The sequence below is a fragment of the Sabethes cyaneus genome, chromosome 2, assembly GCF_943734655.1.
Source record: "Sabethes cyaneus chromosome 2, idSabCyanKW18_F2, whole genome shotgun sequence".
NCBI lineage: Eukaryota > Metazoa > Arthropoda > Insecta > Diptera > Culicidae > Sabethes > Sabethes cyaneus.
The window spans coordinates 57,910,731-57,936,980 of NC_071354.1; the positions used below are offsets into that span (position 1 = coordinate 57,910,731).

Consider the following 26,250-nt stretch of genomic DNA (forward strand, 5'->3'; position numbering starts at 1 on the left):
AGCATGTATCACAGCATGTCTTCAGGTAATATCGTTCTTATTTCGTGGTTAATTGGTCGTATTTCTTGAGGAGTCCTCATCAATGAAGCAAAATGATCTACTTTTTGTTAATTATTTTAACTTTTTAAATGGAAAAATTAATAAACAATAAGAAAGCATATAGCTTCCATATAGCAGATTGTTAAATATATGTGAACAATATATTCGAACAAAAATCATTTTATGCTTGCAACGGTATATACAATTAATACAACCAACACTCGTGTCTAATTCGGTGTACACGCACCAATGTTCAAGTTACGGTCGATGATAATAAATAACTTCCGAAACGGTGCTCCATGCAGCACTATTTTTCGTGACCTCAAATATATCGGCATAAAAAGAAGATTTGCATACTGGTGTTAGTGGCATGAAGAAATTTCATCATGGTGTGGGTGAAATCGTAAATCGGCCAATCACGATCAAGCGTGACGTCAAACTCCAAAAACAAACCCCATTGTTCGGCGCGGTTTGTTTTTGTAGTTTGACGTCATTTCCTGATTTTTCGCTACTAATACCATCAAATATCTTCTTCCACACGTTTTTAAACCACATTGGTTCGAGAGTAGTCGCATTAGCGACCTAGAAATACTCACAGTAAGAGATACGCGGAAACTAAAGCCAATGATTTGGCATCAGTGTACAAAAATTGCCAGCACTTGCTGCGGAGCAAAATGCTGTAGCAGTGTGACTTAATTGTTTTCAACATAATCCGTTTCTGTTTTATTTACATCAATTTTGCACAATAGAGCGATATATCTTTCAACTTAATCAGTGTACAATGCATTGGAAAGGTTTATAAACACTGTGTCCGAGTGTAATATTCAAGGTGCGTGACAATAGCTTAAGTTGATTTCATAACTATTTCAATACTTGTTAATCAAACATTTAAGCAAACAGTATGCGTGTTCGATTGGCTACCTTTTGACAATTCTCGCTGCTCGATTGGCTCCCAAGATGGCTGCTTTCGCGTATCTTTCACCTCTGAGTATTTCTATTGCGACCGAGGACAGGACACAGGACGTGCCATCTGGCTTCTTACTCTTCTTTTTATTATTACCGCCATCCCGATTGAATATTCTTTGTTACACTTTGCACCACTGTTGCCTGCACATATTATTTTAAGAATAACTTCGTTTGCCAAACAACAGCTCCCGAATACTCCACAGTTCATGCGACCAAAATCATGTTTTGCATTTCATTTTGAAAATTAAAATTCGTGTACAAACAAAACTAATGGTGAACAGAGCATTGAACTACAGAATACAAAAGAAATCAAAATTCGGAAATAATAACTTATTGTTGTATTCTCACTAATGAGTTTCAGCAACACTGAAAGCGATACCGCGTTATATTTTCCAGGGGTGTGAAATTGTCAAAATTTTGCGGACCAAACATCCCTGGATGGCGACAATTTGGAAACAGCCAGCTCACCAAAACTAACAGCTAATATTAGTTAAATTATAGCTAAGAGGCTGTGTTTAACAGCTTCCTAACTAGTTTCATTTGTTTTAAAATGAATCAACCTTTAAGTAGGCACCAGAACCAAAAGTACCAAAACCAATGAGTGGGACATGTACAATGTATGTAGTTTGACAGCCACACCACGCTGATATTTTCCAGTCATCGGTTGCTCGTCGCTTTCAGTCAATTAGAAATTGGGTCAATTTTGGGTCAACGCCGCGGTTGACACTTGGCACGTCCTGTCCTAGGTTGCGACCGGTCCGCACGGAAAATGGTAGCTGAATATTGTTGTTGCAGTTGAAAACCGTAATAACCGACTCGCGACATACGGTTTTATTCTTGTTCTGTGTGTCGCAACTACGTCGCACGTAGTGCACTGTATACCTAGTGCATCAATGTGCGATCACAGCGCACCACGTGCGACGTAGTTGCGACACACAGAACAAGAATAAAACCGAATGTCGCGAGTCGATTACAGCAAAGTTTCGTTAATTGGTGGTTCGCTAATTGGGCGGTTCGTTAATTGGGTGTTCGCTAATTGGGCTGTGTGACAACTTGAATGTCAAAATTGTATGGAATTTTCGAGTTTAGAAATTTCTAACAACTGTCAGTCGGCCCAATTAGCGAATCAGCTGGAGTGCAGTCGTGGCCCAATTAACGAATTCAGGCTGTATTACGGTTTTCAACTGTAACAACAATATCAACAGGGAATCTCTTCGTCGAATTTTGAAAATGGATCTGGATGTGAAAGCATTCAAAAAACCTGATTTAATACACCTAGTCAGGGTTGCCACATGCACAGATTATTCTGTGTTTAACAGATATTTGAAAGAAATCGCCTGTACAGAATCTGTATGCATAGAATACAGATTTTCACCAAATTACACAGATTAAACAGATTTTTGAGCTTTTACATGAGAGTGAAAGAGACGGAAATAGTCAGCAAAATGACTCTCTATCTCTTTCACTCTCATTGTTTTGCATTGACAGATTTTTGCACAGATATTTTTCCTCGTCGTACAGATTGTCAGATTTTTCCAACAAAAAACACAGAATTATATGTGGCATCCCTGCACCTAGTGGTGAAAGGAACCTGCTTAAGGTTGTTGAAGTGGCTTTACAAACTAATACCAAGCTTTCATTCGGTTCACAGCACACATACTGTCAGATCATAGAGTTTCGCAATTCGATTGGCAGTAAAAATATATGTCGACCAACATTTGAAAGGGGCGGATAAGCCAACTGTCAAGCAGTACGAGTGCGAGTTATTTTTTGCTGGAGCAGCATAGGAAAATGAATTCTCATTCGTTCTGTTTGACAGTTGGCTTATCCGCCCCTTTCAAATGTTAGTCGACATATGTCAGTTATCGACATTAGGGGCCATACAGATACCACGTGGACACAAAAATGCCAATTTTCGACACCCTCCTCCCCCTCCGTGGACATCGACTCAGCCCCCCCCCCCCATTGTTTGTCCACGTGGACATTTTTTTTTCTTATGTGAAATTCTGTGCTCAATTCAGTTATCATTTGCGTTATTCTGTAATATAAAAAAAATTAAGAAAAAAGCTTACGTAAAAGCAAGCTAAACTAGGCATGTTATCTAGATCTAGTTCTTCTATCCATGCTGATCTTGTCCACTGCAAATAAATGATGGACTACAGGAAAGCCTGTTCCAGCTTGATCTTCGCTTGAAGATTCATCTCCTTCAACCCCTGTTCAACCAGAGTACCACAACACATCACAAGACCTCTCCGTTGTGGTTCGTGAAATTTTAGGAAGACGAGCTATTTTTCAAATACGTTGTAAGTGAATTTACTTTTTCGTGGCGAGCTGTATTTGATTGCAAGGCAAAATACAATACACGTCGTGACCTAATTTTAATTAATTCAAAAGGCACAAATGAAAGTTCTATTTATTGCAAAAAATGTCGCTTGTCCACGTGGACATTTTCTATACCCCCTCCCCCCCTTCCGTGGACAAGCGTGGACATTCACGTACCCCCCAGTAAACCATTTGGTTTGTATATCTCGATTGCAACTGAGGTATACGAAATCATATCTGAACGAAAAAGTTATATTTCACGCCATATAAGAGCATATATGTACCAAAGTGGAAGCGATATACGTGCGAAAATTTTGACAACTATTTGTAATACTATTTTGCGCAGTTTTTATAACACGCAACTAAATACTCCTGAATATATGATTAAGATATAATCAAATATTGCAATTGTCTATCCTGCTTTATAATTCACATTCATGAATTGTATATGAAGACACGCACGACTGCAAAACAACTTATTGTTCACTTTGATTTGACATACTCTAATCATTAAACAACTCCAATATGAAATTGACATGAAAACGATTTAATGTGAACTTTCTATTACGATTTTGTGTTATCTGGGCCCCACCCCCCTCTAAGCTGTCCACGTGGTATATGGATGGCCCCTTATCGACTGCTTCAAGTGTAAAGATATTTTCACTGTCTGTTCTGCAGATGCAGATGGGGCGGATCATACGATGAGTGCTTATGGAACCAGATGACGACATGCAATTTTAATTAGCTCGCATATAAGTTATTCAAAATTTAAAACATAGCATACGACGCCATAGCAAAATAAATATGACGCTTTCCCTTTTTACCTTTGTTATACTATAACAAAGGTTTAGGAATTGGTCGAAAAACACGAAATTGATCCTAGGCCCGGAGGGCCTAGCCACATATACCAATCGATAGGGTTCGACGAACTGAGCAATGTCTGTGTGTGTGTGTGTGTGTGTGTGTATGTGTGTATGTATGTGCGGGGCGCAACTTTTCTATCGCCTGTTTCTCGGAGATGGCTGAACCGATTTGTTCGCTATTACTTTTATTTGAAAGGTATTATTGCCTAGTATATCACTATTGAATTGTTTCGAGGTCCGACATTTCGTTTAAAAGTTATAAGTAAAAACGTGAAAATTATGTGACACGATTTTCTCCGGAACCAAATGACTGATTGCAACTATCTTGGTATCGAATGAAAGCTCTTGTTAATGCTAAATTTTTCGGGTAAATTTTATTGAAAACAAACAAGTAGTTTAAAAGTTATCCTAAAAAACCTGTTTTGACAAGGTAATAATTATCGCCTGTTTCTTAAAGATGGCTACACCGACTTAGGCGCTATTAGTCTCATTTGAAAGGTAACATAGCCTAATAGATCACTATTGATTTGTTTTTTGATTGGACGTTTAATTTGAAAGTTATGAGCAATTGAATACAACACATTAAAATTTACAATAATTTATAACTATTTCATCTAGGATGATTTATATAGTTTGAATTATTTTTGCATCAAATCAGAGATTTTAATGCTGCAAATATGTCTGCCAAATTTCAGAAGAATTGGTTTTGCCGATCAAAAGATATTAACACTCGCGCCAACTTTTGTTATACGGTTACTCGTGCGCACAATGGCCCAAAGCCAAAAAGACATGCGCACTAGAGTTTTGACTGGGAAAACTTGGTTTTAGGTTTATCGAACCTTTGGAAGAATTTCTTGAAATTGAAAATTCTATCGTCTGGTGCAATTTAAATTTTGATTAATCCCCCTAAAAGAGAAATAAAAAAAATATTTTTCTTCAGTTTCAATATAACACATTGATGTATTCTGCAAAGTTTTAGAGCATATTATTACAAGAAATTTTGCTGAAGACAGTAACCCTCTATCTCTTCAGCGAAACTAGAAAAATCTTATTTATTGTATATGAATTAGTGAAATCAGTTTTTTATTTTAGCTCTTTTCGTAATTGTTGTATAACTTTTTCATGTATTACAAAGTTGCACAAATAGTAAAAATACACAACTTTGCTGAAAATAGTATACCTCTATGTTTGCTTGTTTAGGAACTGTAGAACTTTGATTATAAAAAATACCCTAATTTTGACCCCGAATTACTCGACTACCAACAGACGGATACATGTTAAATATTTTACATTATTGCTGATTGTTTTGATGCATATAGACACCATTTTTCCATATGAAGAAACGAGAGAAAACTCCAGTTGGGCCAATTCCGGTACACCTCATATGCTGATGCTTCATTTCTCTGATGTCAGTTTATGCTGATCTATTTTCCCAACAATTTAAAGTATTAATGCATTGAATAATTATGACATTTTGCTCATAACAAGTTTATTGAAGAATATACGTTAGTTACACAACGAATAGTAACTTTATAACAATGTGGCGTTTAAAAACTGATACGTGTTATACAAAATACAACAGCGTGAGTAGCCGAAGGTTAATAAAAATTGATGAAATTTATTCTGGAAAACTTTATTGGTGTGAATCAAATAGGCATTACAGGAAATTATGCATAGTTCAAAAATCTATAAACTAGACCTTTACTACGCAATGTATATGTTAAAGAATAATATTTGCTCTTACAACTTACTTTTACTTGCACTTACTCAAATTATTAACAACTTACTTATCCTTACTCAGCACTTTCATGAAAAAAGGATCTATCAAAATTTATAAGTGGTCATATTTTGTTCACATTTTGCAAACTTATTCAATTTTCAAAAATTTTATGTAAAGCAACGCAGTACGTAACGTTAACCAATAGATGAATTATACTCCGAAGACGTGTCGATTTCTATCTCAAATAGCAAGTAAGACCGTATAACAAAGGTTCCTTTCACCACTATGTGGATTAAATCGGGTTTTTTAATTTAAAAATAAATTATTTTATGGCTGCATAAAGGTTGCTGAGACGTTGATTAAGCGACTGAAAAAGCATTGCAAAATTATTTCTCGTTCTAAAAATAGAATTGACAGCATTGCGCAAATTGGTTATTTAAAAACACGCAAAACCCTCTATTAAGTTCCATTGCGGCTTTGAAAGCAGCTACCCAAGTAATAATTCCAGGCTGATCAAACCCCAGTAATCCATTTGGTTTGTATATCTCGATTGCAACTGAGATATACGAAACCATATCTGAACGAAAAAGTTATTTTTCACACCGTATAAGAACATATATGTACCAAAGTGGAGGCGATATACGTGCGAAAATTTCGACAATTATTTGTAATTCTATTTTGCGTAGTTTTTATAACACGCAACTAAATACTCCTGAATATATGATTAAGATATAATCAAATATTGCAATTGTCTATACTGCTTTATAATTCACAGTCATGAATTGTATATGAAGGCACGCACGACTGCAAAACAACTTATTGTTCACTTCGATTTGACATACTCTAATCATTATACAATTCCAATGTGAAATTGACATGAAAACGATTTAATGTGAACTTTCTATTACGATTTTGTGCTATCTGGGACGTTTTTTGGCTGAATTTATTCAATCTGTGGCTGAACTATGGTTTAGTTTTAGAAATAAAAACCTTTTTTCAGCTCTTAAACATCTAAGTCAAATTTCGGGCTTGCTAATAGCTGCTTTGAAGCTGTAATGTAGCTTAATAGAGGCTTTTGCGCGTTTTTAAATAACCAATTTGTGCAAAACTGGAAGCAAGGCGTATTGAGGCGAAATAACTGCTTAACAAGTGTTTTTCCGCCTAGAATAAAATAGGTTGTATAAGTTCTCCAATTTCGGCTGAATAAGTATTGTACAGTTGTTTACATAAATTTTATTCGATGCATATTCAGCTATGGCTGAATAATTATGGCTGCTAAAATGTTTATTCAGCGCATAAATGTTTCTTGGGTTAGTATCTTTTGACCCGCAAAATCAATTCTTACGAAATTTTTCAGAAACATTCACAGTGTCAAAACCTTTCGTTTGATATTAAAATAATTGAAAGCTGATAAATTGTCTTAGCTAAAATTATTACAAATTATTATTAATTTTGATGCGTTGTACACGATTGTTCACTTTCAAATTAATCGTCCAATCAAAAAACAATTCAATGTGATCTATTAGGCTATATTAAAAATCGGTTTGACCATCTTTGAGAAACAGGCGATAATTATTACCTTGTCAAAACAGGTTTTCTGAAATTTTTTATGATAGCAAGAGCTTTCATTTGGTACTAAGATCATTGAAATCGGTTGTATGGTTCCGGAGAAAATCGTGTCACGTAGCTTTCAAATTTTTGCTTATAACTTTTAAACGAAACATCGGACCACAAAACTATTCAATAGTGATATACTAGACAATAATACCACAGACTAACAGACGTAACACTGAAGCCTCATTCCATCGTCAATAAAAATGATCATTTCAAATTTTCGCTTAAGCCAAGACTCACACAACAGTCGCTGTGTGAGAACGCCGCTCGCCTGCGCTGGCGCTGATGTCAGACATTATACAAGTAAATTTATAGCATTGCTAAATTTATTACTCTGCGTAGCGCGAAGACTGCACCAGGTGATGCTAGTGTTTTTTTAAAGTTTTAGGGGTGTCAATGAAACGATGTTTTGTTAGAAAATTTGTTCGAAGTGTTACGTCTGTTAGTCTGTGATAATACTTTTCAAACGAAAGTAATAGCGGACGAATCGGTCCAGCCATCTCCGAGAAACAGGCAATAGAAAAAGAGCTACACACACATACACACACACATGCTTAAAAATACTATTTGCGTATCCCTGTATAATGTTACAATATGTTGCTTACAAGCTTTTGGACAAATCTTTAAAATGTACTGTAAGTGTTAATGAAATGCTTATCCACCTTTTGCGTGCTTATTGGTGGCTAATGGGTACAGTTTTCCATTCGTCGTAAATAATGGAGTAACGCACAGCTTGAGAATGAATCTGCTAGAATCTGCGGACTTAAAAATAAATATGAAAATATATTTATTTTTGTCTTATGACATGCCGGACGAATAGATGTTATTTTTTTCGCAAACAAGCTAAAAATATCGATATGTCGATAATGCAGGTGAAGCGATTTTAATACATGCCGTAATGGTGCTTTAGCAATTGGGTCCTAAAATTTGTGATAAAAAGATGATTTTTTTAGAAGAAACGATAAAGCTTCCCATGATGACTACCAGAGTATAGTTTTTTATTTTTAAAAAAGATGCAGAACACTAAAAAATTAAAAAACAAAAATATTGTAATTTATTCTCCCTTGACATTAGAGATCTTCCTTGACATAACGAAAATAACACGTTCCTGGCAACAATGATACCTTTTTCTCACTGGCAACTCTGGTTTGACATTAGAGCAGCTGATCGTTTTGACAGTTACAGCTTCGCAGTTGTCTCTTGTGCTTGTCTGCGTTTTGCTGGTCGTGAGGAAGTGGAACATCAAATTTGTACTAGTTATCGGATAAAAGTTTTGATTCGATTCGGGCAATGTATTCCAATCCATCGATTCACGGTGCTAGACTTTGTCCAAATCTAGTTTGCGCTAAGAATGACTAAACGATGTCAAACTGATGGCCAACAGTATAATCTCGGTACAATCGACCCCGCAGAACAGTATGAAAAAAAAAACGTCAACCGAAACTGGCACCGTATTATCAATCAGATTGGTATGTTCTGCTACTCCGACGTGAATCAGCAGTACGGCGAACGGCAGACCAAAAATTTCTGTGCGTTTCTAACCAAACACGGTCGCATCTCGATGGCGGGTGTTGCATCCGAAAACTGAAGCCATTCACGCTGTGACCAAGTGCAGTCACTACGCTTATTGCTGATTTTGACAAAGGCCTTAATTAAACTAAGATGACCGGAACCGGAAAATGAGCTGTAAACTCAGAAAATGTTTTAGGTCGCGATTGCCAAGTCATTTCCTGACTTTGCAACTTTTGACTTTTTGACACACTATCACATGAGCGTGAAGGTAAACAAAAAGTTTTGCGTGACATATCAAGACATACTATGGTTTCTTTTTATAATTCGTGTTGTCTAGACACCGCTTGACCCAACCATGCACAACTATAGTTTGTCTGTATAAGGTTGCCCAAATGTTTATTTTTTGTTCAAAATTTCACAAAATGAAAAAAAAAGGTTTTTAACGGCAATAGCCTAAAAATATAAAATTGAATATCAAAATATGTGTTCCTAACCCTAACCTCATCGATTCAAGCTAAAAACGACATAGGGCTTTAGGACCCAATTGCTATTATTGCGGAGTTTCCACCTATTTAGAGTCCCACGTGAAAATTATTAGCGTGGTTATTTTCTGCGTTTGCCACACATATTTGCAATTTAGCAATTTGAACCATCAGTTTTTCGTTGTTGCCTCCTCACTGCATCCCTCCTTGCTAGTCGAGCATATTTTCAATGTATTTAGCAAGTACAGTATAATATTATTAAAAACCGAATTTGCGTAGCACTCGTAAAATTGCTGCATGGTACAATATGATGTAGCTTTAATTTGACAATAGTGGGGTCCTTTTCCACTTTATTACAGCATTTATTGTATACATGTAAGAAAATAATACATTAGGTATATGACATGTTTTGTAGTGCACTATAAAGTATTACAATTGAATTGATATAAAGCTTCGTGATTACTTGGGTAGTCAATCAGTGAGCATTACTTTTATCCACAGAGAACAGACATTTATCCTCATATAAAATTTTGCTCAAATGGTGTGTAAACTTTTGAATAAGACACTAGCGACATCTCTCTTACGGTGCACCAGTCGCGCAACATCCGCGTTGCCAAATTTTATATAGTTTCTTGTTATATATTACATATTCGAAATACTGGCAACTCTAACGTCAGTTACCGTAGTAACGGTTGTTGCGTTGCTCGACTGTTTATGTTATTTGTTGAACTCGGCTAAAGATTGTTGAAAAAAGGCCAGATAGCGTTTCAAGTATTTTTTTATTCTGATAACGTGAACGTGATAATTCCGCATTGCATCGTACCATTCTTTTGTTAACACCGTCTAACGTCCCCGAATCAGCACTTGCAGTAGCTTTCTCTGAGCACCTTCCAGAAAACTTCCCGTATTGCTGCGTCGATGTCCGGTGCTGCAGCCTTTGGATTTATTCATTGATATCTCGGAGCTGGCAATCGCTTTATTCATGGCATTTTGTCAGTCTGTGCAGTGTACAGCAATGACTCTTGACGTAAAAATTCGTTACCGCAATCACCCCCGTCGCGGGCGAACGGATCTGGAATTTACCTTTTATCGCTGTTTTTTTCGGTCTAAGAACCAGTATTAAATTCGATTCATTGGCGAGATCATGTGCAAGCAATTTCGCTTCCTCCATCTACTACCTTCATTTTCCGAAAATGCAGAAAACAGTTTATTCATAAAAACAGTTTGTCGAAAGGGTTAAAAAGGAATCATTTAATCATTCAGTAATCAACAATGTGATAAATGTTGTTTACTTTTATTTCAGGTTTGATGGATTGAGTAAGCAATGTGTTAGTTGCTGTAGCAACTGTTGAATGCTTTATAGAAAATGTGACGAATGCTTTGATCAGCAATGCCTTTCAGTGATGTGAGCGCCACACAACGGGAGCATTACCACATACTTTCAAAATGGCGGCTGATCTTTACACACCCTGGGAGATCAAGATGAATGTCTGTTCTCTGTGGTAGCATCCTAATAGCTTTGAAGTATTTATAAAGTACTCACATCACTTCTTAAAGCTTTTAGTTCCATGTATACTTAATGTACACTACTAATCAGCAAGAAAGTTCCTCGGAACTGAATAGAGGTTTTCCGTCAGATCATACCCCTCCTTTTCTTATTTTTTCCCGAAAGTACTCCCAATACGAGTGACAATGGTGCAAAAATATAGTTTCTTCGTTGACTCTAGAATTTACTACGATTTTTAAAACAATGCAAATTGCAAGAATGTTGAATTTCTTTTCACCAAATCACGAATGTTGAGTTTTAAAAAATTGGTTTCGGCAGCACTGTTTATCAAAATTTTTAGTTTTTCTGGCAGCATTGCACAACAGATTTTGACATATGTGTATCAGCGGTTGAGTGAAAAGAACAAAACGATTGAAAAGCTAATGATTACCTTCTTTTTCGTTTCGTGTGTTGCTTGCCACAAGAGTAAAGAGTGGCACAAATGGTTTCGAAGTGGTGAAAATAAAGGACACTGGTATAAAAAGGCATGTAATACATCCGAGAAGTGACGGCTTGAAATATACGTATTTTATTTTTTCATTTTCACAGTAGTTAGAGGCTTTATCAAAGAAAGTTTTATATGGGTATCATTTCTAAGAGTCAAAACCGAACATTTAATGCAAAAAAATTTTTTGACGGAAAACCTCTATTTGAACTAATTGTGAACTTTCGAGTTCGCGTGTCAATAGTAATATTCGAACTTCTGGTTGCTAATGCTGGTTGGCATTAGCGAAAAAATCTTGATTAATCCGAGGATTAATCCTAGTTCAACCACAGAGAACAGACATTTATGTTCATATAAAATTTCATTCAAATGGTGTGTAAAACTTTGAACAAAACACTAGCGACATCTATCTCAGGGTGCACCAGTTCTGCTTCGGCCTTGTTGCCATAATCAATATAATTTCTTGCTATCTTCTACATATTTGAATAACTGGCAACTCTACTGGAAATTACTGTAGTAACGGTAGCAACTTGTGTAGCAACGACTGTTTGTTTATTGAATGTTCTCTGAACCCGACGCCTTAGGAAAATGCAGGTAACGGATAAAATAAATAATTTTCAACGGTTTGAACAGAGAAAAAATGCTTTTTCTCCTACAGATCGAAACATTTGCCGATTCATCAACCAGATTTAACATAGCCATAATGTAAGGGATTGTTTGGGCTCCGATACCGTAAGCAAATAGCACTAGACCGTATTGGTGCATGCATTGTTGAGAAGAACGAACTCGGCGTTTAGCTGCGACAGACGGTCATGGTTTCACCGGGACTCGGGACTCGGAGATGCTACCGATAATAGCGATAGTTTTAGTGGCATTCAGATGACAATGACGGGCAGTATGAATGTTTTTACGGGATGAAATTGTTTGCCGTGTGCATCTGCAAAGTTCAATCACCACGGGTGCACAGAAGACAAACCAGCAGCAGCTTAACATTTACAATTCATTACCATTATGATATGAGGAACCTCAGCCCTTATCACAAAATTTCAGCTACTGTAAAATGCTATTTGAATATTATAATACCTATAGGTATAAGAATAAAAAATCAAAAATATCAGAAAATCACAGGAGAATGCTGACATTGCTTGTTTACAAATTTTGGGTTGCTATACAGTTACGGTAGCAACGCAGTTGGTAGTGCTGTTCATCATCAAAGTTCGCTGTGTTAGCGATGCGAGCGCCGCGTAGCGAAAGCATTACCACTTTCTTTCAATATGGCGGTTTAGCTTTTTACACATCTTTCGAGATTAAGATGAATGTCTGTTCTCTGTGTTTTATCCCTTTTACCGCTAAATAAGCGAGCAGGCGTTCTTATTTAATTACCTCTACTTTTTCATATTGGTTTGACAATACGATGAATGATGATGCCATTCAGTCCGCAGCCAGCGTGAAATGTCAAAATCGGAGGAAAGCAGTGATGCTACATAAGACATTTCCTTTCAATGTTTAATGTGACATTTTAACAATTTTCATGCAAATGCTATACATATTACAGGTTTATGAAATTTATTATGCACAGATTTAGATAATTTAAACAGATATTTAGTGACTCAACAGTTTTCAGGGCAATTTTTGCTATGCACATTACGATGCGATTGGAAAAAAGGAAAAAATATTTTCAAAACAAATAGTAGCATATGATAAAAATTTGGCATCACTGACTATTAGTACGCAGCCGCTGTGCTGCCTACCGTGCCGTGGTAAAGCTCAAGTTAATTTCTATATGACATTCTGATTCTGACCCGGATAAAATGAAATAAAACACCTGAAATACGTGGAATACTGACCGGCATATCACGTAAGTTAGAAAAACGAAAAGTTTTACGATATAAAGTGTTGTTTCACTTGTTTGCTAACGCCATTCAAATACTCTAGATCGCAGCAGAATGAACCTGAAAGCGCTACCACCGGAATTAATTTGGAATGTGCTAGATAACCTAACCAACCTGCAAGATCGTAAACGCGCTTCTCTGGTATGCAAAAAATGGAATCGGATGGTGTTTAATTCGAAATCACTGCGCGATGTGAGTCTGCGGATCTGTACGAAGGTCAGCAGCTTAGAACAGCTGGAAACAGAGGAGCTAATTGAGCGGATGTTTGATGTGATGACGCGGAGCAAGCGGAACTACGTCAACATAGAATTTTTCCATGTTAATTTTGAACGTTCGGCGGTCAGGGAGTTATTGTTTTTTGTCGTGCAGTTGTGTTGTGACTCTATTGAGTGCTTGCGTTTTACCAATTGTCATGGATTGAGACGAAGCGAGCTGTGGCAGATCTTGGAGCTGCTTCCCCGCTTACGGGAGCTTATTGTTTCCGGAGGTATTTACTACGATAATCTGGGAAACGACGTCAGTGTGTGTAAGCTGAATCGTTTAGAAAGTTTGACGTTGGACATCGGAGATGATTGTCGGCTCTACAATGATTTCGCTTCAAATGCATCGAACGTGGAATGTTTGAATATTCGTACGATTAATGGATGTGTCGATCTTCGAGATGTTGCGGCAACAAGACGTTTCAGTCAGCAGCTTAAAGCATTGTCTTTTTCTACAAACCGTTACTACAATCAAGCGGAGTTTTCAGAAATGAGCCTCTCGCAGTTGACTAAATTGGAACTAAAAGTATCCGGTTATGTTTGGCCTGATCTCTTCAAACAATTAAAGCTCCTCAAAGAGTTAAAACTTGAAGCCAGTATTAACGATGAAGTAATAGCTGCGATATGTTCTACATCCAGCAAACTGAAGAGACTCAATCTTCTATCGTCAGGTTTAGTAGAATGTAAAAAGTTCAATATGATGGCTCGCCTAGAAGATCTCGAAGAACTGCAAATAAGAGGCATTTACAAGTATAGTTGGAGGCATGTGTCTTTCAGCAAACTCTCACGTTTATATCTTGACAATGTTGGTACAGATTTCACCAACTTTCTTAAAGATTTGACCAGCTTGAGATCGCTGGAGATACATGACACCAAGCTAAAAAACGAACAGCTGATTAAAATAACTTTGAATTCACGCACAGTGGAACGTTTGGAGCTGGCTTTCTGTAGCAAAATTAGTGATAAAGGATTTAAGCATTTGATGGACATGACAAGTCTCAGGGAGCTTCGCCTGTGGGGAATTCAAGTTTCCAAAAACATAGATGAAAGATTTGTTTGCCCGCGGTTGCAGAACATAATATTTTATTTCAACGATTTTGTAGGTTTACATATCTTTCTTCCAAGTCTACTTAAAAAACTAACTCGTTTTGTATTTTCAGATAGATGACTGTACATTGAATGCGCTGGCCTTACGCCTACCCCAGTTGAAGCAGCTTGTCCTGTACGACTGTTACCGGATAAGTCCACAAGGGGTAACCGAGCTGCGCAAAACATTGTCCAGTTGTAAGGTTCTCGAGCTGTATCGTGGTGATGAACTACCTCCGGAATTAATAGCCGAAACACAAATCTATTATCGAAATGCTGAATTTCCCAATGGAGTCCTGAAACAAGAATTACCTTTCCAGTGGTATTGATATTGACAAACGCATGTTGTATGTATGTGTATGTGTATAGAATTGTGCTACCTGATTTGTATTTTATAGATATTTTATTTTATGACTCATGCATGTTTGTTAATCAAGATAAAAATTTAGGTCTGTGAACAAATTTTAATGTGTGAAAGAGAAATAATATATTAATTTTAAAAGTTTACACAGCTGTTTTATTCATTATAAGGATGACTCATGCTTCAGTTCAGTGTCATATCACAATCCTAGCAATACGCCATTTTCCACTTCTGTCTGAAGTTTCATCTATTCACTAAGCTAATATAAAATATTTTATTGTAATAATTCAATACGTAATCAGCTCATCACCTCTAGTTAGCAGATCCATAAACATTTTCATCAGAATAGGCAACATATAAGAAATAATCCTCTTCGTGGTGTTCATGGTACAGCGATCCCATTGTGGCAGACGTCGGTGGAATGACATTGTTTACGAAAAAGAACAAAGCATCTTCAGGCCGCAGATGGATGCGCTTCCGGATCAGAAAATAAAACTGGCCGACCGTCAAATCCGACGGAACCAGATACTTCTTCTTGTCCAGATCTCCGATGCGAGCTTTCGGTGCCTTCTCAACGATTACCGGAACACGGTCGGGATATTTGCGACGTATTTTGTCGCCCTCCTGCTTGCGTTTCTCGAACGGGTGCTCCTCTTTATAGATGAATTTCATTTTTTAACACTGTTTCACTTCCTGGTTTAAGTAAGAATGGATATTTTTTCAACAGCACAGACACTTTCCCCAAACACGAGCTCGTTTTTCTAACTGCGTCTTTAGTTTTATATATTGCACAGGTAGATTTTTTTTTTGCAAGCGAATCGAATAAAGGAAAACATATAATTAGCAGAGTTGCCAGACATTTTAACACTTAGTTCGGCTCGAAAACTGCAGGGAAAATAAACTGCTCGAGACCTGCAGGGTTGCTATATCTACACTGCACTGATCAGATTGAGATAATTTCTGATTAATATTTATTTATTTCTTGCAGCAATTCATCGCCATCCTTACTTAATATTATCCAGCTTTTTACGAGCCATAATGGCGAACGTGTTCGTAATATTTTAACAGCATTTTTGACAATTTTCTAATACATCGCACGTTTTCTTTCCGCGCGTTCATGGTAAAACTAAAGGAATGTACGAAAAGAAAAGGTGCGATGTATTAGGGAAATGTCAAAAATGCTGTTCAAATATTACGAACACGTCCGCCATTATGGCTCGTAAAAAGCTGGATATTTATTGTAACTGTATATGAGCCATGGTGGCTCTTGCCGTGTCAACAATTGCTCTCCACTGCACTCGGTCCTGGGCAGGCGTATGAAACTGAAGGGTAAAGAAGTAGCTAACATCTTTTTACGCTTCCTACACGTCCGACACAAAAAGAAAAAAAGCAAAAAAGTAACTTTGTTCGGGAGCTTACCAATACAGATTCATCCGAGGCTACTCACAAATACATATTGTCCGAGGCAAAGTTTGTTGTGGGCTAGATGAGATGTTGGCTACACGAAAAATGTATGGGAATGACATTTGTGACAGCGGGGTGGTCCTGGGCTACTCGTTGAGCCTCTCGACACAAGCAAGTCGGCTTCAATCTGGTTAAGTCGCCTTGCAGCTTGCACGTTTGTGCGACGCAAGGATGCCGAACAACTGTGCAGTTAAATTCGTTTTCTTAAAGATTAAGAAAACGAATTTAACTGCACAGTTGTTCGGCATCCTTGCGTCGAGGGCGGCCCACCGTAATCTCCCTACTTTCGCCAGATTTACGATGGGAATCTCTCCAAGTGGCATATACACTTTCGCCACTAATTTGTACTCCATCAAAAACAGTTCGCAACACCTTTTGTTCAAATACGGCAAGTGCACGTATGTCCTCCGTTAACAGTCACAGTTTCAAGTTCGTAAAGAACTATACCGGTCTGACGAGCGTTTTGTATATCGTCAGCATTGTGTGGCGGCGTACGCTGCTTGATCGCAACGTCATGCGTAGGGAAAAATAGGCTCAACTTCTAGTTTGACTGCGTCGTTGCATCCGCTTACTCATATTATTGTCGATGGTAACCAGAGATCCCAAATATATGAACTAACTAACCATTTTCAGTTAATCGGCGTCAATATTCGCTGTCCGTTAGCGGTAGAACGTTAGAACGTTGTTTTCTCTAAAGTCTCTTTGTATGTCTGCTATGCAAAATGCAACTGCTCTTCGATAGACGTTTTGATCCGCCTGATCTGACTTCCACTTTCACGTCACAGTCACACTGACTGATCTACGAAAACGACGAAAACTCAACCGTTTGCTGCAAAAATATTATTTAAGATTGCTCTGGGCAAGTGAAAATCTGAGAGAGATTCGCGAAGAGGAAAAATTCTAATGTCAAATGCTGCCAGTACGATCTGTCAAAAATGCAGCCAGTCGTTATCGTTGTCCCAAAATGGAAAAGTATTGTTAATTCTCATAAGTATTCTGCCGGTGTTTTTGTGAAAAACACATTCGGAATTGAATTAGTCTTGTTTGTCTCAATTGTAAATTAACATTTTTGCAAAAACTGAAATGCCCGTGTGACAATTAACACCAAAATATGTTATTATAAAATGCACACTTCACACGTCCAATGAGGTGTTCACGCACAAGTTTCATTTATTTGCCCGAAAATGAAAGCAAACGTAATAGAAGAAGAACAGCCAAAGCATATAAGAAAAAGAAGACCGTCTCCGCGACTCTCTCTCAGGTGAAAATGAAACAGCTCCTTTAGAAATCGTAGATTTTAGGAAAAATCTGGCATCTTTGCGACGGCATCTTTGTCGATTTTCGAGCAGTTTGTTTATTTTGGGTTCGAGGTTTTCGAGTAGTTGTTGCACTGAAAAATACATGGAATCCAGGATTTGTTTACCAATTCGATTTATAGAAAACAGCTCACTTTTAGCTTTGTGACAAATGGCAAAAATAAGAGATTTGCCGGAGGAAGTAAGGAATAATATGCAATTCGATTACCATCAGGTATTGATCATCATGTTTCGGTTTCAGATAGTTATTTTTATCTTCAGTTTTCTGAAATTGCGTGACCGAAAAACAGCATCCCGTGTGTCGCGACTATGGAATCGACTGGCCTTCACGGATCGACCGATGCGAACGATTTCTCTTCACGTTGCTGACTACCTGGACCCGAAGCAGTGCAGAATCCTGCTTAAAAGCAAACGCTGCTATCGTAATCTCACGCTGGAGTGGACGGAATCTTCCAAACTGCATCATATTGTAGATGTACTGGAAAAATTTGGTCCGGAATTGAATTCGCTAAAGTTGTCGACGTACGTAATTACCCCTTTGGTTCTCGTTCGATTTCTACTCAAAGCGCCTAAATTGAACGAGCTCATCATTGAGGGCTGTTTCTGCAGCGAAGGTTTTGAATTGTTTCCAACGTTCAAAAACATACGAGTGCTGGAGCTAACTCAGCGTGGATTCGAAGATGAAGTGTGCCGAATAATCCCGCGGATGTTCCCCAACGTAACGTCGTTAGATTTGGTAGCTGCGGAGAATGTTGCATTCGATTTGATATTGCACTACGGAAAGCAGCTGAAATGTCTCCATGTGCTGCTAGAATGTTCTCATTTTGTACAGTTTTGTTCCCTGAATTGTTTGGAGAATTTACGTCGAATACACGTGTACTGGCCGCAACCAGCCGATTACAAGCTTTCGGTAGAATGTTTTCAGCAAATGGAGCTACTAGAGAGTGCCTCTCTGACTGGAGCGTTGAATGAAACAACTTTTAATTCTATATGCAATAAATGGCAGCATCTGGAGCATTTGTGTATCAACGTACAATCTATGAAAGCTGCTACGTTTGGCAAAATAGCACAGCTGAGTAAGTTGCGCACATTGAAAATTCAGGGGTCCATAAGGGAGGGGAATTTTTTGAAAGACGTTCAGTTACCCAAGATAAGCCATCTAATTCTGGATGGCATTTCAACGAGTCTTAACTTTTATGTACATCTGGCAAGTTTTGTGCCCAATGTGCGCTACCTGAAAATCTACGACCACACCTTCGAAAATGCTCATTTGCGCCTGCTGTGTACAACTCTAGTGTCTCTTCGTGCGTTATCACTGGATTACTGTTATCAGGTAGGTACGCTGGGTATAAGATCAACAAAACGACAGCTTCAAACAACAATCATTTGTTACATTCGTAGGTAAAGGATGATGGATTTCAGTTTCTGGGAAATTTGACAAATCTCATCGAGCTGCAATGCTGGTCAATACCCATATCAGAGAACGCGTTTGTCAAATTTCCTAAATGTCCAAACCTGCGTACTTTCAGCGTAGGTGGAAGTGGATGGGTGAGAGTTTCATCAAATCAAAAATCAATGTCTCAAAAATGAAATTATGTATTTTGTCATAGATTACGAACAGAACGATACTGGATATTCCCTCTGTTTTCCCAAATCTAACAGAGCTGCAAATAGTCGACTGCTCCAAAGTCGACGAGGACACAATGTGGACCGTTCAAAAGCAATTGAAAAAATGTTCGGTGGTTAAACTGGAAAAGCCCGAACTAGATAGATATAGCGAGGCTGCTTGGCAAAAGTGTTGGTGACTCACCACTTATGTACATATCTGTGATAGTTGACTTATTTAATATGTCTTGTCAGTGTCGATCATTAGGAAACTGCCTATTTGTGTGTAAATTATGAAGACTATAGAAGTTTAATCATCAATCAAAGCTACAAACGCACTCAAAAACTGATACCCTCCATCTATTAAACATCCAACTAATCGTGCATGCTTTCCTATTTTTGCTGGCGCTAAATCAATAAAGTTTGAAATGATTTTAAAATGCCTGTATGTTCTTAGCTTTTAGTGGTTGGTTTTTGTAACATGACATGCAGAGGATTTGAGATGATACGATAAGTTTTATTGACGGCCGCTTCGCAATATCTCGATTAAAACAAGGGTTCTAATTCGCAGCATTTCAGCTAGATTGGCTTAGGCAAATGTACCTAGTAGGTAGCTTCTCAGCATGACGGCAATAAGACTTTTCTTTAACAAAATTTGATTTTAACAAAGATGCTGAAGGTTTGGTCTCCTCTGGAGTCCATTGATGGTCTTTTTGTAGGCAATTAAAGATAATAAATTATTTCACTATTACCTATATGATATGAAAGATGCGTTTGACAGCAAACTATTTATATTACCTAAAGTTTCTCTGTTGAGCATTTCAGCAGAATTTGAAAATTAAGGAAAGATGAAATTTTTGTTTATTCTTTGTTTATGACATGTTTTAGCTTCCGTTTTTTCTGGACCGTTTCTTCGTATTTAATACGTGCTTGGGCAGTTGTTCTAAATTTTCTGCTTTTTTGTTCCAAACGGAAAACAACTCTCGAGCTGTTTCAAGTGCATTTCCTTGTGCTTCAGCCGGATATATTTTGTTATCGGTTGTAAACGGTAACTCAATCAGGCGAAATATTTTATTTTTTATTTTAGTATCATTTATGGTTGCATTGGTTTCCAAAGCTGACTCAAGTTCCTGAAGAAATAAACTCCAGCGGGGCAGGAAAAAGTCGAGCACCATACCGGCCCATTGCTTGTTGGCGTAGTCAATGATTTGACCCTGCGGACCCCAGAGCGTGATCTGGTTCCGAGCGTTAAACTCGTACTTTTGCCTTTCCAGGCTTGTTTGTCCCAGAGCTTTGGCCGACTGGAGCCAACTACCCAGTAGAAAGTGTCGATCAGTCGAGAGCAGGCGGTCAATGTCCAGTAGAAGCTCGCGGAACATACTAGAATACAATCGCAGCGACGTTAAATTCTTAGTATGGTATGATTCCTTGATGTTGAGATAAAGCCGATCAGCAGTATTTTGAAGAACTTGGCGTGTAACGTCAACGACGTCTGCTTTGTAGAGAGCGTTAGATGAGTTTGCATAAAGTAGTAGCTTAACGCCTTCGTTAAATAAAGTCTCGTTGTACCATACCTGGAAGAAGGGAAAATATGTTCTTATTAAAGTTGCTTTCATTATTAGCTAATGCGTGGTTAATATAGAAGTTACACCAACAATTCTAAAATATTTTCCATCAAAACAAACAAGGTCGGCAGGGATGCAATGTATAGACCGGTGATCGGGTCCCATAGCCTGCACACCAACACGAGCGACCGTCGTCTATCTCCAATAGCAAGAAAATTCACCAGGCGGGCTTTGTAGGGTCCATACATCATATTTTCGTGGATTTCAGGGCAGCATACGATACAGTTGAACGCGAACAGCTATGGTCGATAATGCACGAGTACGGTTTGCCGGGCAAACCGACGCGGCTGATTAAAGCTACCCTGGAGCGAGTGATGTGTTACGTGTGCGTTTTGAGTCGAGACTCTCGAGTCCTTTCGAATCTTGCGGACGATTGCGGCAAGGAGATGGACTGTATGCTATTCAATATCGCTATCGAAGGTGTGATCTGCTGAGCGGGCATTCTAAACGACAGGAACGATCTTCAGCAAGAGTAGCTAACTCCTAGCCTTCGCAGACGACCTCAACATCATTACTTCTAACCTTGAGACGACGGTGGCAAGCTACGCCAGACTAAAAACGGAGGCTAGGAGTATTGTGTTACAAATCAATGCGTCGAACACCAAATATATGGTAGAAAGCGGCTTCAGAGAAAGCAATGTTTACCTGCCACGGATAGTGACTATTGACGGCGATGAACTGGAAGTGATTGATGAGTTCGTGTATTTGGAATCTCTGGTCCCCGCCGACAATAATACGTGTAAGCAGATTCAACGAGGCATTCAAGCTGGAAATCGATCTTACTATACTTTTCCCTCCGCAAGGCGCTTCGATCAATAAGCATACGCTGCCGCACAAAGCTTACGTCATACAAAACGCTAATCAGACTGATAGTCCTCTATGAACTTGGGACTGTAACTTTGCTTACAGAAGACATACGTGCATTTGTCGTAGTTGAACGAAAGTTGTTGCAGTCTATTTTTAGTTTTAGTTTAGAGCAAACAGACAGCGGAGAGTGGCGTGGGCTTGGCCCTACTTGGAGAGATACCTGGTGAAAGTTGGGAGACTACGGTGGGCCGGTCACGTTGCAAGGATGCCGGACGACTGTGCAGTGAAATCCCTTCTCTTGAAGACCGGCCCCACCGGCATCAGGAATAGAAGGGCCCAACGTGCTAGATAGCTCGACCAGGTTGAAGCCGACTTGCATATGTCGAGACGCACAACGAATTGGCGATGAGTAACCCAGAACCGAATTCTTGATACGGTAAGAGCCACCCCGCGGCTCTCGGCTGGTAAAAGAAGAAGAACGATGATTCGATCTCTGTAAGTGGCACTTGCAGCTCGTGACTCATACTCTTGCAAGACTTTTCGTTTTCCGTTTGTACTCTACCACGCTGCGGACGAAGACTCCAGAACTCCAAACTAGGCATAGTAGAAGGTTCGCATAAACACAGCAAAGGACGATACTACTGCTTAGAGAGTTACTACAGCTTATAAGTGTTAGTGATCGTAACTATCTCAAAGAATATATGCGTGTGATGTTGATGTATGATGTCATGCAATGATGTTAGTGCGGGTTTGATGCCAGAGTGATCGCACATATACAACCTAAAAGTTACCACCGTTATCCGTAGAGGGCGTATTAACCCTGTACGTCGAGATTTGACAGAATACCCAGTCATGAGTTCTATAGTCTTTGTTGCGAGCTAACACCTTTTGTTTAATTACCGTTTAAAACATTATGAGCTTTGTATGTAGTGCCGTGAATCGCATAACAGTCCTATTTTGTATGAAGTTTCCTATATGAATGGGACTGTTATGCGATTCACGGCAGTATACTCCTTTATCGAAACGTTTTGCGGAGAGAAAAGTACGCCCGACTTCTTGCTTAAATGCGTCATTGAATCTCCTTGCTCGTTTTATTGTCGGCGGACCAGAGATTCCAAATATATGAACTCGTCAACCACTTGAAGTTAATCACCGTCACTATCTGTGGGAAGCAAACTTTGTCTTTTTTGGAGCAATATATTCCTTTCCACCATATATTTGTCTTTTCAACGGTTTATACATTTCTTCCATATTGACCTGGGCATACATGTCCTCGATGACGATTTTGATGTCCCGTGGCGAGCAGTTGTCGTAGTTGTCGACGTTGCCTCCAGCCGTCGCGTAAAACGCTTCCTTCTCATCATCGGGAGAAGATGGGGGGGGGGGGGCAAAATTGGAGCGAAACCGAAAAAAACACAGAAGGAAAAGGTCTCCCCCTGCTGCGGCAATAAGGAACATTTTCGACACGACTGCTTTGCCGTGACTACAGGCAGCGGAAGTGGTGTATTTGGTAGAAGGTATCTTTTCACCTGATATCTAAGATACGTACTGTAGGGATCGACCGGGGTGAACAGAGAAAAATATTCTGTTTTGTAAAAAATGAAAACGTGTTTGACTAAATCGCAGTTCGCAGTCGAGAAAAAGCCCGCATATTCGCAAAATCACCACACGTACTACGTTCTAATGTAATATATCCTATTACCAAATTATATAAATATTTCACTCACCCATGGAGCTAGCTTCAGGCTCGGTCGTCGATTGAAGGTGTATTTGCCCCGCATCAGCTCCAAACCTTTGAAGTTGTAAACCGTTGCTTTGAATATACTCCATGCATCCTGCAGTCTTTCAACGTCACTTCCATACCGAACCGTAGCGTACGTTCTGAACCACTGGTCTGCATTGGTCAGATTCCGAATCCAGCCCATCTCCAGTGCAAACTCGTACAGACCATAGTTCTGATTAATTCCTTCCGGTGTTATTCCAGTTCCTAGCATCGTGAAATTCTCATCACTTCTTGTCTCTTGAATCCTTTGGAATACGATATCGACGGAACCGAGCATTCCAAGTGTTCCTCCAAAATTACTTAGCATGCACCATATGAATGGTTGTCCATGGAAAGACTGTGTCCTGGTATATTGTGGAAATTGTTCCGACTGCAGATCCAACACCAGCATTCGACCAGTTGGGACGGCCGTCAGAAAGGCCCGAATAGCACGATCACTCCAAAATGGATTCTTCACCAGCATCCATCCCTGCAGTAACCAAACGGCAACTGGATCAGCTTTCGTCATTGCTCCGAAAATTCCGGCCGCTGCTTCTGACAAATATCTTGCGCTGGCGGTATGCGGCTGATTTTCGTTGAACGGGTCACTGAAATATATGTGATCTGTTCCATAGCGGGAAATTGCCTTTTCCAGAAATTTTGTTCCGATTTCTTGGAAAAGAGGATCCACTGGGTCTAAAAATGCCGGGCTAGCATACTGAGTCGGGAATTTGTTCCAGGCGGGAACGGACGATATTTTCGACTGTGGAAAGAGCTGTTTAAACTGAACTGGTAAGTGGCCTGCAAACGCTGGTAGGGCTACTATCATACCCAGGCGGCGCATTTGCTGAACGATTCTCAGCTGCAGCATGGAAGAGAAAGTTTTAAAATTTGCTGTTAAGGGACCACCCCATCCACGAATGTTACCCATTCTTTGCCAGGCAAAAAATCCCGGACCAGCAAGGTGATTGTCAATATCGTGCTGAGTGATATTGTATTCACTGTACAGCTCCGACCACAGATCTTCCTGGAACGGTGCTAGACTAAGCGTAATTCCTTGCAGAGCCATCCAATCGATGTGACGGCGCCACTCAGAGAAAGTCCACCAGGTAAACGAGTAGGACCATGTACATACGTTTTGGTAGTAAATTATGCTGAAACGGGAATGTTGGAAACAGATGATTTTTGAAAGTTTTTGTATGGTTCTAGTTTCCCTACCTGCTAGGAGCTTCAACCGTCTCGTTTACTGACGGTAAAACCTCTGGTAAATCTAACTGATCGCCATCCCAGGAAACATGACATCCACAGTAATACTTCAAATAATAGTGGAAACCTTTAGTTGCCGCCACACCACTGGAACTGGTAATGTAAACGATTCCGTCGGTTTCTTCAGATTTTTCTATCTGTAAATTTGATGTTGTAATTGAAAATAATACGAGAATTTTTGTTACAAACCCTAAATGAATTAAGCTGCATACGATTATCGATGTTAACTTTGAAGTACATGGCTTGTTGGGGAAGAATTCGGCTAATCACTTCCATCGCTGCGTTTTTTTGATCATTTTGGCTTGTTTTACTTATAACATGTTTAAGAATATGAGCTTTAAAGTTGGGTATCCCGTTGAGACCTTGCAGGATAGCAAACATCACAAATACCGTAGGGACCAAGTGGAACAAGGTCATATTTGCATTCTCTAGCTGCACGGATAGTTTGACCACTAGCACTCAATTGAACACAACAGACTAATCTTGTCCCGCGAGTGGTCGCATCCCATCAGCTATTATCAATTGTTCACGTAAGCATAAAAGTAAACCAAACAATTCATTCTCCTTTTGCCTGTTGGTTCACTGATCACTTGCACTGTAATCAGTGCGCGTTGTATAATTTCGATTTACACAGCCGGAGAAGTAGAATGAAATGAATTTTATTACAGTTCTGTTTGTGGCATCTTTTGAATGGAGGATTGGAAATAAACACTTTGGCGGACAAGCTTAAATTTGTTTGTTTTCTTTTTAGTGTACTTCTGTTGTGACCAAAATTGTGTTTAGTAGCAAACATTTACTTTTTCATTTACATATTTATAGCAGAACAGCACATCATCGTGGATTTTGAGATGGGCAATAGCAAAGTTGTGTTTGGAGATAGTACAAAATAATAATCACTTTAACACATTTTAAGAAGTTGATTTTCCTAAGAGAATTGGTGAATTTCTTTTTCAAGACGGGTAATTAACAACTTGGAAGTTTTCAAAAATCAATTCTGCTAATCACCATTATTGTATCTTATGTACTTACTTTACTTTAGTGGCAATGGTCCGTTACCGATCCTGCGCCGAACGAATTATGGTCCTACAGTACCGGTGGTCCTAGGCTGCCGTTCTCCAATCCCCACCGGGGGCTACCTCGGAGTCTACGGCCTCTTCCTGGTTGTCTGCTATAAATAGTTTTGGCTACTCTTTCGTCAGGTATTCTGGCCACGTGCCCAGCCCACCACAGCCTGCCACATTGCACTAAAGGTAGTATATCAGCATATTTGTATATTTGGTATAGCTCGTGATTCATG

General features: G+C 38.9%; 4 protein-coding genes across 4 annotated transcripts; 2 read left to right on the forward strand and 2 right to left on the reverse strand.

The window, feature by feature from the left end:
• The first annotated feature begins 13,261 nt into the window (after positions 1 to 13,261).
• LOC128738501 (uncharacterized) lies at positions 13,262 to 15,247 on the forward strand. Its single transcript, XM_053833690.1, has 3 exons — positions 13,262 to 13,367; positions 13,445 to 14,760; positions 14,822 to 15,247. The coding sequence occupies exons 2-3, from the start codon at positions 13,456 to 13,458 to the stop codon at positions 15,074 to 15,076; spliced, it is 1,560 nt and encodes a 519-aa protein (XP_053689665.1). The 5' UTR covers positions 13,262 to 13,367; positions 13,445 to 13,455; the 3' UTR covers positions 15,077 to 15,247.
• LOC128738502 (gamma-aminobutyric acid receptor-associated protein-like) lies at positions 15,238 to 15,919 on the reverse strand. Its single transcript, XM_053833691.1, has one exon. The coding sequence runs from the start codon at positions 15,778 to 15,780 to the stop codon at positions 15,421 to 15,423; it is 360 nt and encodes a 119-aa protein (XP_053689666.1). The 5' UTR covers positions 15,781 to 15,919; the 3' UTR covers positions 15,238 to 15,420.
• Positions 15,920 to 17,985: 2,066 nt separating this feature from the next.
• LOC128734244 (uncharacterized) lies at positions 17,986 to 19,994 on the forward strand. Its single transcript, XM_053828321.1, has 4 exons — positions 17,986 to 18,069; positions 18,130 to 19,221; positions 19,290 to 19,436; positions 19,499 to 19,994. Exons 1-4 carry the CDS (start codon positions 18,040 to 18,042, stop codon positions 19,691 to 19,693), a joined length of 1,464 nt encoding a protein of 487 aa, XP_053684296.1. The 5' UTR covers positions 17,986 to 18,039; the 3' UTR covers positions 19,694 to 19,994.
• LOC128734243 (alpha-N-acetylglucosaminidase) lies at positions 19,505 to 25,376 on the reverse strand. Its single transcript, XM_053828320.1, has 4 exons — positions 25,143 to 25,376; positions 24,906 to 25,090; positions 23,653 to 24,841; positions 19,505 to 21,067 (listed from the first exon to the last, which is right to left on the reverse strand). The coding sequence occupies exons 1-4, from the start codon at positions 25,368 to 25,370 to the stop codon at positions 20,378 to 20,380; spliced, it is 2,292 nt and encodes a 763-aa protein (XP_053684295.1). The 5' UTR covers positions 25,371 to 25,376; the 3' UTR covers positions 19,505 to 20,377.
• Between the last annotated feature and the right edge of the window lie 874 nt (positions 25,377 to 26,250).

What these genes read in the sequence shown, in the direction of transcription:
- LOC128738501 (XM_053833690.1), top strand. Translation starts at nt 13,456, where the DNA reads ATGAACCTGAAAGCGCTACCACCGGAATTAATTTGGAATGTGCTAGAT. An exon ending in TATTTTATTTCAACGATTTT is followed by an intron (nt 14,761 to 14,821) that starts GTAGGTTTACAT and finishes TTGTATTTTCAG; the next exon opens with ATAGATGACTGTACATTGAA.
- LOC128738502 (XM_053833691.1), bottom strand. Translation starts at nt 15,780, where the DNA reads ATGAAATTCATCTATAAAGAGGAGCACCCGTTCGAGAAACGCAAGCAG.
- LOC128734243 (XM_053828320.1), bottom strand. Translation starts at nt 25,370, where the DNA reads ATGACCTTGTTCCACTTGGTCCCTACGGTATTTGTGATGTTTGCTATC. An exon ending in TGCAGCTTAATTCATTTAGG is followed by an intron (nt 25,091 to 25,142) that starts GTTTGTAACAAA and finishes TCAAATTTACAG; the next exon opens with ATAGAAAAATCTGAAGAAAC. An exon ending in GCCTGAAGCTAGCTCCATGG is followed by an intron (nt 21,068 to 23,652) that starts GTGAGTGAAATA and finishes CCCTTCTTCCAG; the next exon opens with GTATGGTACAACGAGACTTT.
- LOC128734244 (XM_053828321.1), top strand. Translation starts at nt 18,040, where the DNA reads ATGGCAAAAATAAGAGATTTGCCGGAGGAA. An exon ending in TAAGAGATTTGCCGGAGGAA is followed by an intron (nt 18,070 to 18,129) that starts GTAAGGAATAAT and finishes TTTCGGTTTCAG; the next exon opens with ATAGTTATTTTTATCTTCAG. An exon ending in CACTGGATTACTGTTATCAG is followed by an intron (nt 19,222 to 19,289) that starts GTAGGTACGCTG and finishes TTACATTCGTAG; the next exon opens with GTAAAGGATGATGGATTTCA.